Below are 10,212 nucleotides of genomic sequence, written 5' to 3'. Positions count from 1 at the left end.
GATTCGTAGCAAGAATTAACGATTCAAACCAGATTGTTTCAACATATGCACATATATAAATATATTTATCTATATACTGTAATTCTAAATTGAGCTTTATGTACGATTATATATATACTTATATATCTACACGATACAACCAATTTGTGACGCATAAAATGACAACAAGCGATAAAGTTTGGACTGCAGCTTATCTGCTTTTTATTTTAATTAAAGGCAGCGCAATTCGTTTCATTTGAGTTTCATATTAAAATGGAAAAGCAGAATTGTTTCTTTTTTTTTGAAGGTAACACCCATATGAACCGTGGTCTATATATAGCTGAAGCAGATGCCAATTTCAACTATTGACTGCGGGTGAGCATACACCCCGTCAAAGGAAAACAGACAAACAGATAGACAAACAGACAGACAGAAGGACAGAGTGTAAGCCGAATCGAAACGAACTGAGTGAAGTGAGTTTTCTTATTTTCTCGTTTTTCCTTGCCCTTTTTCGGTGGCCCAAGGCTATAGTAATAAAAACAGTAACGGAAACTGGATGCAATGCACACGAACAAAGCGCGAGGAAACAATAAAAAAAGCGTCGCATAACAATTGTCTGAAAATAAAACGGGAGCTGAAATTAGGAGTTAGTGGGGATGGTGGGTTAAACACGGATAGCTTCAATGGCCAAATCAACTTGAAATGAAATTAGTAAGAATGGGGCACATTAAAGGTTGTTCTTTGACCACAATGAACACAAACTGAAGTTCCGACCTATTGAATATAAATGTAGGCTCTAACCGCTATAACAAAAACACCTACACACTGCCCCACTGTCTCACTCTCCCAGCCACCCAGCCACCCACACACACTCGAGTCCATATAGGGACTAAATGTTAATCAGCTTAGCTGGCAAGCATGTAACGTATTTTTATTTTTAGGCCTGATAAACAGGCTTGTATACCTCGGAACACGAAATAAAAAGAAAAAGCTGTTAACAGGAAAAAAGAATAACAAAGTCTCACACACGCTCGCCAGCCAGTGGGCGTTATCCTGTCGCATGCCCTTAAAAATTAAACAACTGATTAATGACAAAGTTTGTTTAGCCAAATAATATCGAGCCTAACAAATTACCGTAACCTGATGGGAGCTCATCAATTCTCTCTGGCAACCATTGACGCAGTCCATTAGGAAATGCCGAAAATTGGGCATATGTGAGTACCGTCGGATGCTTGCGAGAAAGTAAAAACTCAAATACCAAACATAGTTCCAATTGGAAACAAAGAAAATTTCATATAGAACATCAAATTGTAAAAGATTTTGTATATCCAGAAATCACTTTGTTGTTGATATTTCAATTATCGCGCACAAAAGTATGCAATAATTATTGTACTGCACAGCCCAGAAGTATGGAACGATTTTTGGTTTACCGCCTGCAAAAAAAATACTTAGAAATTTTTTTGAGGCGTCTCATTAGAACTTTTATTCATATACATATAAATTATTTGTATTTTGAACAGTTTAACTATTAACCATATTAAATTACTTAAACCTACATTGCTGTTGGGTTGTAACTGCACTAACTTTGTTAACTTTATAGTGGTGCATCAAAAGGCAACAAAAGCGACATAAACTTGGACAGCATGGCAATCAGATAATGCGACTTGAATAAGTAGAGCGTAACATAAATTGCGACGCCCGCTGGAAATGTGGTATAAAAGTCAACGTGAAGAACTTCACTAATTACCCTTTAAAGAAGAAAATCCAGCAGAAATCCCAACATACCCACAAACGCACATACAAACACAAAAGAAACACCAATTTTATGTTAGACATAAGAAGCAAAAACAGATTGGTTGAGCACGCGAAAGCAAGAATTATAGGATACATGGTGTCAGGAAAAGTCGAGTCAGGGGAATGCATTCATAATACTTTCATTGCAATGAAATTTTAGTAAAGCTGCGTGCAAACTGAATGACTTGTGCAATTTGAAATGGACCACGTACAAGCTCCTACTCATACACACACCCAAACACAGCTCACCCGTCGTAGCAGCTATATATACGTTTTTAGACACAAGTAGTAAACTTTACGTCCAATTTGATAGCTTTTTTAGTGCTGCTGTCACACTAATTGCCAAAAAAATTTATCAAAATTAATGAATTACTTTATTGTCGTTGAAGTACGTGTGTTTTCTATGCATTTAATCTATTGAACAAAAATCTATACCTAAATACATACTATATACCCGAATTGATGTGACCACTACTAATATATTTATATATTTACTGTACGAGTAGTTTAATTAGAATGCAGCGCACTCTTTTTTCATGAAAAGAGGGACCAAACCATACAACAAACAAAGAGAAAAACGTGTACTTTATTTTGAAAAGTGAGATCTATAAATGTTTAAAACAATTACTCCTAAATGTTATATACTTGCATATATGAATTGTAGCGAATTTGTTAAATTTAAACGATATATGATATATTATAATATACAACACAATAAAGATCTGTTTATGAATGGTTAATGTAATTGTGACTTTTATTCTTATCATTTTAACATTTGAAAAAGTTCAATTTAAAGTAGCGCGCAGTTGTGTTTCACAACGACTAACGTACAACGATTAATATGGGGTTATTAAGAGTTAGATATCGATAGATTTTGAGCATGCAGCTAATAGCTTCTGTTAAAATTGAATTTTAGCTTCAGCGCCATTGGATTTATGAGTACGCACGTGAATAATTTAGCATTGTGTTAATAATATTGTCAGTTTAATTTCATAAATAGTATATATAAATTAAAGCGAATAAAGCGAATAAACGATAGAGTTTGTGTTTCTCTGCAATTAACATTTAAGCGCATGTTAATGTTATGCCACTGTTATGTTAATAACATATCTGTTCGGCAGCAACAACAAAATGTAATAAGACGGAACTTGTTGCAAAAGTCGCCAAAAATTGCTTAAAAAATAAGAAGGGCACGATATAGGCGAACAACATACGACAACAGTGGTTCGTAGAGGCTTAGCAAACTAAATGCGCATTAAAATGGATTGTGAAGTGCCTGAGCAACAAAAACAGCACCAACACCAGCAACAACAACAACAACAGCATCAACAACAACAACAAAACGCCAACAAGTCTGCGAGAAAGCCACAGACGTCGCAGCAGCATCAGGAAAGCAGCGACGATGATGACTTGAGCAACGCGGAGCGCAAGAATCTGGAATTTGCACAAAAATTGGGCTACAGTGAGCAGTCCATACATACGGCGCTAACGCGTCTGGGTTCAGAGGCTAAACAAAATGATCTGCTGGCAGAGCTTATCAAACTAACGGCAGATGCGCCACGGCCAACAGTCACCAACAGCAACAGCAATAACAACAATCATGTGCCAATCCCTGCTAGCAGCGGAAGCGGGTCACTGCGCCACATCGTCATCGATGGTAGCAATGTGGCCCTCTCGCACGGTAATCACAGTATCTTTAGCTGCCGCGGAATACGGATCTGTGTGGACTGGTTCCGGCAACGCGGCCATCGTCACATCACAGCTTTTGTGCCCAATTGGCGCAAGGAGCTGGCCAACAACAATATAACTGAACAGGAAATTCTTTATGAGCTGGAACAAGAAAGGATGTTGGTATTTACACCATCGCGGCATTTGGATGGTAAGCGCGTTTCATGCTATGATGATCGCTTCATACTCAAGCTGGCGGTGGAAACGGATGGTATTGTGGTGTCCAATGACAATTATCGCGATTTGCTTTTGGAGAGCAACGAGTTCCGCCGCGTTATCCAGGATCGCCTGCTAATGTACTCCTTTGTGGATGACATCTTTATGCCGCCCGATGATCCACTGGGTCGATCCGGGCCCAACCTGGACATGTTCTTGCGCACACAGAGCCAGCAAAAGATGACGGACGCACAGCAACAATTATGTCCGTACGGTAAGAAATGCACATACGGTCAGAAGTGTAAATTTCGACATCAAACGACGCAGCTGCAGCGCCTGCCACTTCAAGTCTCGCATAGTGCTCCACTTCACAGCAATGGCGGACAGCAGCTATTGTCTACCAGTGGCAGCAGCAGCAATAATGCAAAAATGGCGGCTTTGGCTCGTACAAAATCGAATACAATTGACAAAATCTCACAGCAGCAACAACAACAACAGCTTTGTCATTCCTTCAACAACCAGATGGAGCTGGGCAGCAATAGCTGCGATGTAGAGCCGGCGCAGCAGCTGAATCGCCACAAGAAGCTGCAAAGGCAGGCACCGTCCCCATCCTTTCGGCTACTGGCGCCCACATACAGCGCACCACATCAGCAGCAGCAACAATTGGTTAACAAGAAAAATATCAATGGCAATTATCAACATCAGTATCTGACTCGCACACCCTCCGAACCATTGACGGATCAACACCAGGCCTCCAAGCTGTCCATTCCCGCTCACAATTTAGCACATTTGTCAGCATCCGATTCGCGTATCAACGAGGACATTCACCATACAAAACGTGAGGAGCAGCGCAATATGTTGCGGTATCATTTGAACAGTCTATTTCCGCAGCATCAGGTGCACGCAGTGCTGCAGCTGTATCCTGATGAGACCGATGCGAAGACAATCTGTGCAGCAATACTTAATTTATTTCCGCATAATTAGACTAAAACTTAGGCTAGACGCAATCTTCACAATTAAGCTGCGTTCGTAAATTATTTCCAATTGTTACAGTTTAAAGTTTCATAATCAATTACGTATTGTAATTCATATATATATATATATATATATATATATATATATATATATATATATATATATATATATATATATATATATATATATATATATATATATATATATATATATATATATATATATATATATATATATAACTATATATATGCATTTATATATAACCACTTGTTATATTTTTATACATATATTTATATACATATCTTTATATGTTTTCTTATGTTTGTGTATAAGCATTTACAGCTCCAGGCCAGTTTTGGCCCCCGTATATATGGGAAACAGTTCATCCACATTGGTATTGACTCCGCCACCTCGGCGATCGTGCGTAATTCTATGATTGCGCAGCTTGTAAGCCTGTGGAAAGCCTTTGCCGCAAATCTCGCAGCTGTCAACAAGTACAAAATGCATTTTAACAAAATATTTTTGGCGCGTAAATGATTCAACTTACACATGCGGCTTCTCGCCCGTGTGAATCATCTTATGGAATTTCAGCGTGTTCGTGTAAGTGAATGTCTTGTGGCACACATCGCACTCATAAGGACGCTCATTAGTGTGTATGCTAAACAAATTATAATGAAATAGTACATATGGATGTACATTTATGTATATATGTTTAAAAAATACTTACCGATGATGTTTGTTACGTGTAGAAAGGTCCGCAAAGGCTGCTGGACAATAGGTGCATTTGTAGGGCCGATTACCAGTGTGAGTGTTCATGTGTCGTGCTAGCTGCTGGGCCTGTGCAAAGCAATGACCGCAGATTCTAAAAGAAAATATATAAAATATTAATTTGAAATCCAACTGAAAAGAAGTTATTACGATACTCACTCGCATTCGTGGGGCTTGACGCCAGAATGCACTTTGATGTGCTCGGTGAGGCGACTTTGCGATGGATACATATTTCCGCAAATATCGCATATGTATTTAAATTCCTTCTTATCGCCCACGAGAATTTTGTGTCCCCCTTTGGTCTTAATGCCTGTAGCCTTGCGCACAATTGTCTCCCCAAAGGTGATGCTCTCGTCCGGATTTAATATGATGTTTGTTGTGGTCACGCTGCATTTCTCACGTTTAATATTACTTAACGCCGTTTTCCCTGTTGCGGCTTTTCGCGTGTTTGCACGTCGTTTGATGCCGGCACTGGCGGAGCGTGTAGAGATCGTACGCGATTTGACTGGCAGAAACTCCTCATCAGATGAATGTTGCACTTCTATCTCATCCTCATGAGCGCTTTCTGTTAACTGATCTTGATCCAGTTGTTCAAGATATTCTATATCGGCCGACAGACCCGATATTGAGTGTGCTCCCATATCCTCATCGCCATCTTCAGCATTACCCTCCTCGTAGACCGGCTGTTCGGTGACTAAGTCACCGTCATATGCCTCATATACATCGTATAGCTCCTCTATAATGCCATCCTCTTCCACCTGCTCGCTTTTCACATGTACCAGCCTCTCCTTGACCTCTTCGCTCTCATCATTGGTCTCTTCACTGCCCGCCAGCACATGTCCCTCGCCCAGCTCTATGCCCGATGGGTCATGGCTAGTACTGAGCCCATTACCATCTTCCTCGGCCGACTGTTGCTCTACCACAACAGGCGCTATAAATTGCCTTAGATGTTTGTAGGACCGCTGGCAAACTCGGCGAAACTTGAATGCAATATGTAAATTCTTTAAGCACTTGTCGCATATCTTATCCGGATAATGATCGAATTTTTTTATCTGCAAACAGTACACATAGTATTAAAATGAAAATACTTCAAATTACTTGTTCAAACATGCGTCTTTAATTTAAACTTACGGGTACGCCGCCGCATTCTAGTATCATATTAGTCAAATCTTTGGATGCGTCGTCATTGAAAATGCTGCCCATTGATTCCTTGGGTTGCTGCAAGCACACGCGACATACTATCCACTTTTGTGTTGTTGCAGTCGTTGTTGTTGGCATCGTTTAAAATTGTATTGCCACAAGGAATGCACAAATTATTCAATTGCTTCTGACGACGCCAAAAAATGTTAAAAATGTTTTAAAGGCAAAAAACCAAGCTGTTTTCACTGTTGTGTGAATGGCAGTTATTAAGGTGACCGTGGCAATCCTACATGTGGTATTTTTCTGTAGTCATATATAATTAAGTCACAATATATTTGATTTTTTTAATACTATATATTTTCTTTTATTAATTAAAGTGTTCTGTTAATTCTGTCAGTTTACATCATTAGCTGGTTTCCATTTGCAACACTTGTATATGTGATAAAAAATACTAAATACTGTAAGTAAGTGTGCGCGTCTGCAAGTGAATGGCAAGCGTAGCAAGGGACGCTTGCATTATTGTTATAATTTGACCAAAATATAAGTTTCATTTGTAATTTGTATGCCTCGCTACAATTAAATACAGAAGTAATGAAAACCGAACTAAACGAAAAATGGATTGTATGTCGGGTGTGCCTAAGCAATCCCAACGACGGCGAAGATCTATTACTGGACATATTCAGCCAAAATGCCAGCACCCGCCTTGATCAGATGCTCCACATCTGTGCTGGAATCCCTGTACGTACAATAGAATATCAAAGAGAACCATCACTTTTATAAACGTAATTTGTATCGCATTGCATTGCAGGTTAGCATTGATGACAACTTTCCGGACAAGATGTGCAGCAAATGCGTACGAGTGCTACGTATTGCATACAAATTCCGCTTGACTTGTCAGCGCTCGCATCAACATATAGCAGATATGCTTTCTACGGAATTGGATACGAGCTTCGGTGGGGGTAATGAGGACGAGGCAGAAGATGAGGCTATAGCGCATGCATGGGAAGAGCAGACACAAATCAAAATTGAAGGCGACGTCGAAGAAACAAGCGGTGAATTCATAAATTATGTAGTTTCAGGAGACGACGCTGATGAAGACGGGGAGGGAGATGTGGATGCCATTGTTTTCGATGCCACCAACTCTGTGGAGGAACAAAGTACCGTTGTCTATGATGACACAACGGTTGTTGAAGTGGCAGAGGCAGAAGTTGAGACGGAAACCGAGGTCGAAAACTTTGCAGACTATGAGGAACTGGAAGTTCTGGCATCTGAATCACTACCCCAAAGCAGCAGTACAGAGCAAAACAAAATAGCCACTCAGCAAATTGTATGGAGCGAGGTGCCCGATGATGACATGAAACATGATATCTTAAGCTCCGATGATGAAAGTTATCTGCCCGAAGTTAAGGCGCAACCACGTTTGTTAAATCGTGTACGACAGCCACGGAAAGTGCATCTGCGATCCAAGACGACTTCGGCCTCATTAGATGGTGTCCACGAGGAGAAGAAAATGGGGCGCAAGCCGCGCGACAAGCATTCCAATTATATTTGCGATGTTTGTGGTAACATTTATCCCTCACAGGCACGTCTCACCGAACACATGAAATTCCACAGTGGCGTCAAGCCGCACGAGTGCGAGTAAGTTGGTATATGTTATAAGACCGTAGTGTTCTTAAGAACTCTATTTTCAATTTCTAGGATCTGTGGTCGTGGATTTGTCCAGAACCAACAACTGGTGCGGCATATGAATACGCACACTGGCAATCGACCTTACAAGTGCAATTTCTGCCCTGCCGCCTTTGCTGATCGTTCCACCAAGACAAAACATCATCGGTTAGCAGTATTGAGGTTATTTTTTTTTAAATAAATAAATATATATGCTTTTATCCACAGCATACATACTAAGGAGCGCCCATATGAATGTGATGTCTGCCTGAAAACATTTACATATTCGGACAATTTGAAATTTCACAAGATGATACACACAGGTGAAAAGCCGCATGTGTAAGTTTTACTTAAGCAAAGACATAAGTAGGAAAATGACATAATTTCCTTTTTTCAGTTGTGATCTGTGTGGCAAAGGATTTGTCAAAGCCTATAAAATGCGACTGCATCGTGTGACGCACGAAAAACGTGGACCCTGGAAGCCTGTTGAGTTGGATTTGGAGGGGCAAGAGCGTATTAAAGATAATGTGTCCGAGTTGGTTATTGGCATATTGCCACCGGCTTAGGCTTTGTACAAAAAATTTAATTATAAAATTATATATTATTTGATATTATTTCATAAGTTGCTAATTGTTTTACTATTGCTACCTTAAAAGCAGTTTGGGATAATTGATGCCAAAACAAAAACAACGCCAAATTATTGTAAAACAAATTATAAAACCGTTTTTATATTTTTTTAATATATAGAGGTATAGGGTATTATAATTTACATGTATTTATTGGTTGTAATTGTAAATAGGACCTATACTCTTATTTTAACATTGTACTAAAAAGTGCGTGTTTAAATTCTAACCCAAATGGCAATTACTCTTCTTCCATTGTAATGACTGCAATGTCCAGTTCTTTGTTCGCTCTGTGCGAACGTTCATGTGTGTTCTTATGATGTGCCTGGGAAAATCGTCTAGCGCAGTATTGGCAGCTGAAAGGTCGTTCCCCCGTATGTGTTTTAAGATGTACATTCAATACATTGGAATAGGCAAAGGACTTCGGGCAGTATTTGCACTTATATGGTCTTTCATTAGTATGTATGCTAAATTAAAACATTTATAGAAAATATATTAAATAAGTTAACTCTTGCGCCTTACCGTTGATGTTTGATGCGCGTGGAAGGATCCGCAAAAGAAGCATCACAATAATCGCATTTGTATGGACGTAGACCAGTGTGAGAATTCATGTGACGTGCCAGCTGTGGTGTCTGACGAAAACGCTTGTGGCAGATTCTAGAATTTAAGATCACAATAAAGCCTTCAACTCAAGCTTTCCAATTAGTTCACTTACTCGCACTCGTGTGGTTTGTGCACGCTGTGTAGCTTCAGATGCGTTGTTAGCTTCACTTTTTCCGTGTATACATTGTTGCAGATATTACATACATAAGTAACACCCAGAGGTTTGGTAGCCTCTGGGTAACATGTAGGTGGCACTCCGGCGATAGTCCGATTACGACGGATGGGTCTGTATGCTTTGATTGTTGATCGCGCTGGTGTTGCAGGTTTTATTGTTATGACATCTGTGCTGTCCTGACTGCCTGTAACGCTGGCTGTTTCTAGTGTCACTTCATACGAATCGATGAAGTGCGTTGGAGTTTCACTCCCACTGTCCGTCTCCAGTTGCTGCTGTGCCTGTTCGTGTTTCACTTTTTGCAATTGCTCCTCTGCCTGCTGGCACATACTACGCAGCTTCAAAGCTGCTCGGAGCAGCAAGGCGCAGCTAGTGCATATTTTATTTGGCATTCGATCATCTTGTGTCAACTAAAATACGACACTCAATTATTGCAAGTTGATATTTTACGTCTACTGACTTTCACTGCTCACCATCACGCCTGTGCATTGTTTAATTTGTGCGAAGAAATTCGATTCTGTGGCCATAAGCGTCTCAGTTTTGGGATGCAGCAAACAAATCCTGCAAAGAGCCTCCGCGCCGTCCATGTTGTTCAACCTTAATGTTGTG

At 40.0% G+C, this 10,212-nt stretch overlaps 4 protein-coding genes across 5 annotated transcripts; 2 read left to right on the top strand and 2 right to left on the bottom strand.

Moving 5' to 3' along the window:
* The first annotated feature begins 2,882 nt into the window (after positions 1 to 2,882).
* LOC111602056 (probable ribonuclease ZC3H12C) lies at positions 2,883 to 4,682 on the top strand. The gene has a single exon (XM_023318969.2). It carries the CDS (start codon positions 3,022 to 3,024, stop codon positions 4,639 to 4,641), a length of 1,620 nt encoding a protein of 539 aa, XP_023174737.2. The 5' UTR covers positions 2,883 to 3,021; the 3' UTR covers positions 4,642 to 4,682.
* A 266-nt stretch (positions 4,683 to 4,948) lies between these two features.
* Positions 4,949 to 6,809, bottom strand: LOC111602078 (zinc finger protein 250). The gene is made up of 5 exons (XM_023319009.2): positions 6,532 to 6,809; positions 5,560 to 6,452; positions 5,360 to 5,494; positions 5,180 to 5,290; positions 4,949 to 5,116 (listed from the first exon to the last, which is right to left on the bottom strand). Exons 1-5 carry the CDS (start codon positions 6,676 to 6,678, stop codon positions 4,969 to 4,971), a joined length of 1,434 nt encoding a protein of 477 aa, XP_023174777.1. The 5' UTR covers positions 6,679 to 6,809; the 3' UTR covers positions 4,949 to 4,968.
* Positions 6,810 to 6,916: 107 nt separating this feature from the next.
* LOC111602079 (zinc finger protein 492) lies at positions 6,917 to 8,908 on the top strand. 2 transcript variants are annotated; one of them, XM_023319012.1, is made up of 6 exons: positions 6,917 to 7,000; positions 7,127 to 7,278; positions 7,349 to 8,178; positions 8,239 to 8,373; positions 8,434 to 8,544; positions 8,603 to 8,908. In XM_023319012.1, the coding sequence occupies exons 2-6, from the start codon at positions 7,132 to 7,134 to the stop codon at positions 8,769 to 8,771; spliced, it is 1,392 nt and encodes a 463-aa protein (XP_023174780.1). In that variant the 5' UTR covers positions 6,917 to 7,000; positions 7,127 to 7,131; the 3' UTR covers positions 8,772 to 8,908. The 2 variants fall into 2 exon arrangements, with proteins under 2 accessions (XP_023174780.1, XP_023174779.1); XM_023319011.1 differs by lacking the exon at positions 6,917 to 7,000 and having other exon boundaries at positions 7,011 to 7,278.
* A 30-nt stretch (positions 8,909 to 8,938) lies between these two features.
* On the bottom strand, positions 8,939 to 10,210 carry LOC111602081 (zinc finger protein 2). Its single transcript, XM_023319014.1, has 4 exons — positions 10,077 to 10,210; positions 9,544 to 10,013; positions 9,351 to 9,485; positions 8,939 to 9,295 (listed from the first exon to the last, which is right to left on the bottom strand). Exons 1-4 carry the CDS (start codon positions 10,188 to 10,190, stop codon positions 9,070 to 9,072), a joined length of 945 nt encoding a protein of 314 aa, XP_023174782.1. The 5' UTR covers positions 10,191 to 10,210; the 3' UTR covers positions 8,939 to 9,069.
* Between the last annotated feature and the right edge of the window lie 2 nt (positions 10,211 to 10,212).

The sequence above is a fragment of the Drosophila hydei genome, unplaced genomic scaffold, assembly GCF_003285905.1.
Source record: "Drosophila hydei strain 15085-1641.00,03,60 unplaced genomic scaffold, DhydRS2 tig00000063-arrow-pilon, whole genome shotgun sequence".
Classification (NCBI taxonomy): Eukaryota; Metazoa; Arthropoda; class Insecta; order Diptera; family Drosophilidae; genus Drosophila; species Drosophila hydei.
Note: the sequence above shows the minus strand (reverse complement) of the source record. Positions and strands in the feature narration are given on the sequence as shown.

What these genes read in the sequence shown, in the direction of transcription:
- LOC111602056 (XM_023318969.2), top strand. Translation starts at nt 3,022, where the DNA reads ATGCGCATTAAAATGGATTGTGAAGTGCCTGAGCAACAAAAACAGCAC.
- LOC111602078 (XM_023319009.2), bottom strand. Translation starts at nt 6,678, where the DNA reads ATGCCAACAACAACGACTGCAACAACACAAAAGTGGATAGTATGTCGC. An exon ending in TAGAATGCGGCGGCGTACCC is followed by an intron (nt 6,453 to 6,531) that starts GTAAGTTTAAAT and finishes TACTGTTTGCAG; the next exon opens with ATAAAAAAATTCGATCATTA. An exon ending in GTCAAGCCCCACGAATGCGA is followed by an intron (nt 5,495 to 5,559) that starts GTGAGTATCGTA and finishes ATTTTCTTTTAG; the next exon opens with AATCTGCGGTCATTGCTTTG.
- LOC111602079 (XM_023319012.1), top strand. Translation starts at nt 7,132, where the DNA reads ATGAAAACCGAACTAAACGAAAAATGGATTGTATGTCGGGTGTGCCTA. An exon ending in GTCAAGCCGCACGAGTGCGA is followed by an intron (nt 8,179 to 8,238) that starts GTAAGTTGGTAT and finishes TTCAATTTCTAG; the next exon opens with GATCTGTGGTCGTGGATTTG. An exon ending in ACAGGTGAAAAGCCGCATGT is followed by an intron (nt 8,545 to 8,602) that starts GTAAGTTTTACT and finishes TCCTTTTTTCAG; the next exon opens with TTGTGATCTGTGTGGCAAAG.
- LOC111602081 (XM_023319014.1), bottom strand. Translation starts at nt 10,190, where the DNA reads ATGGACGGCGCGGAGGCTCTTTGCAGGATTTGTTTGCTGCATCCCAAA. An exon ending in AACAATGCACAGGCGTGATG is followed by an intron (nt 10,014 to 10,076) that starts GTGAGCAGTGAA and finishes GTCGTATTTTAG; the next exon opens with TTGACACAAGATGATCGAAT. An exon ending in CACAAACCACACGAGTGCGA is followed by an intron (nt 9,486 to 9,543) that starts GTAAGTGAACTA and finishes CTTAAATTCTAG; the next exon opens with AATCTGCCACAAGCGTTTTC.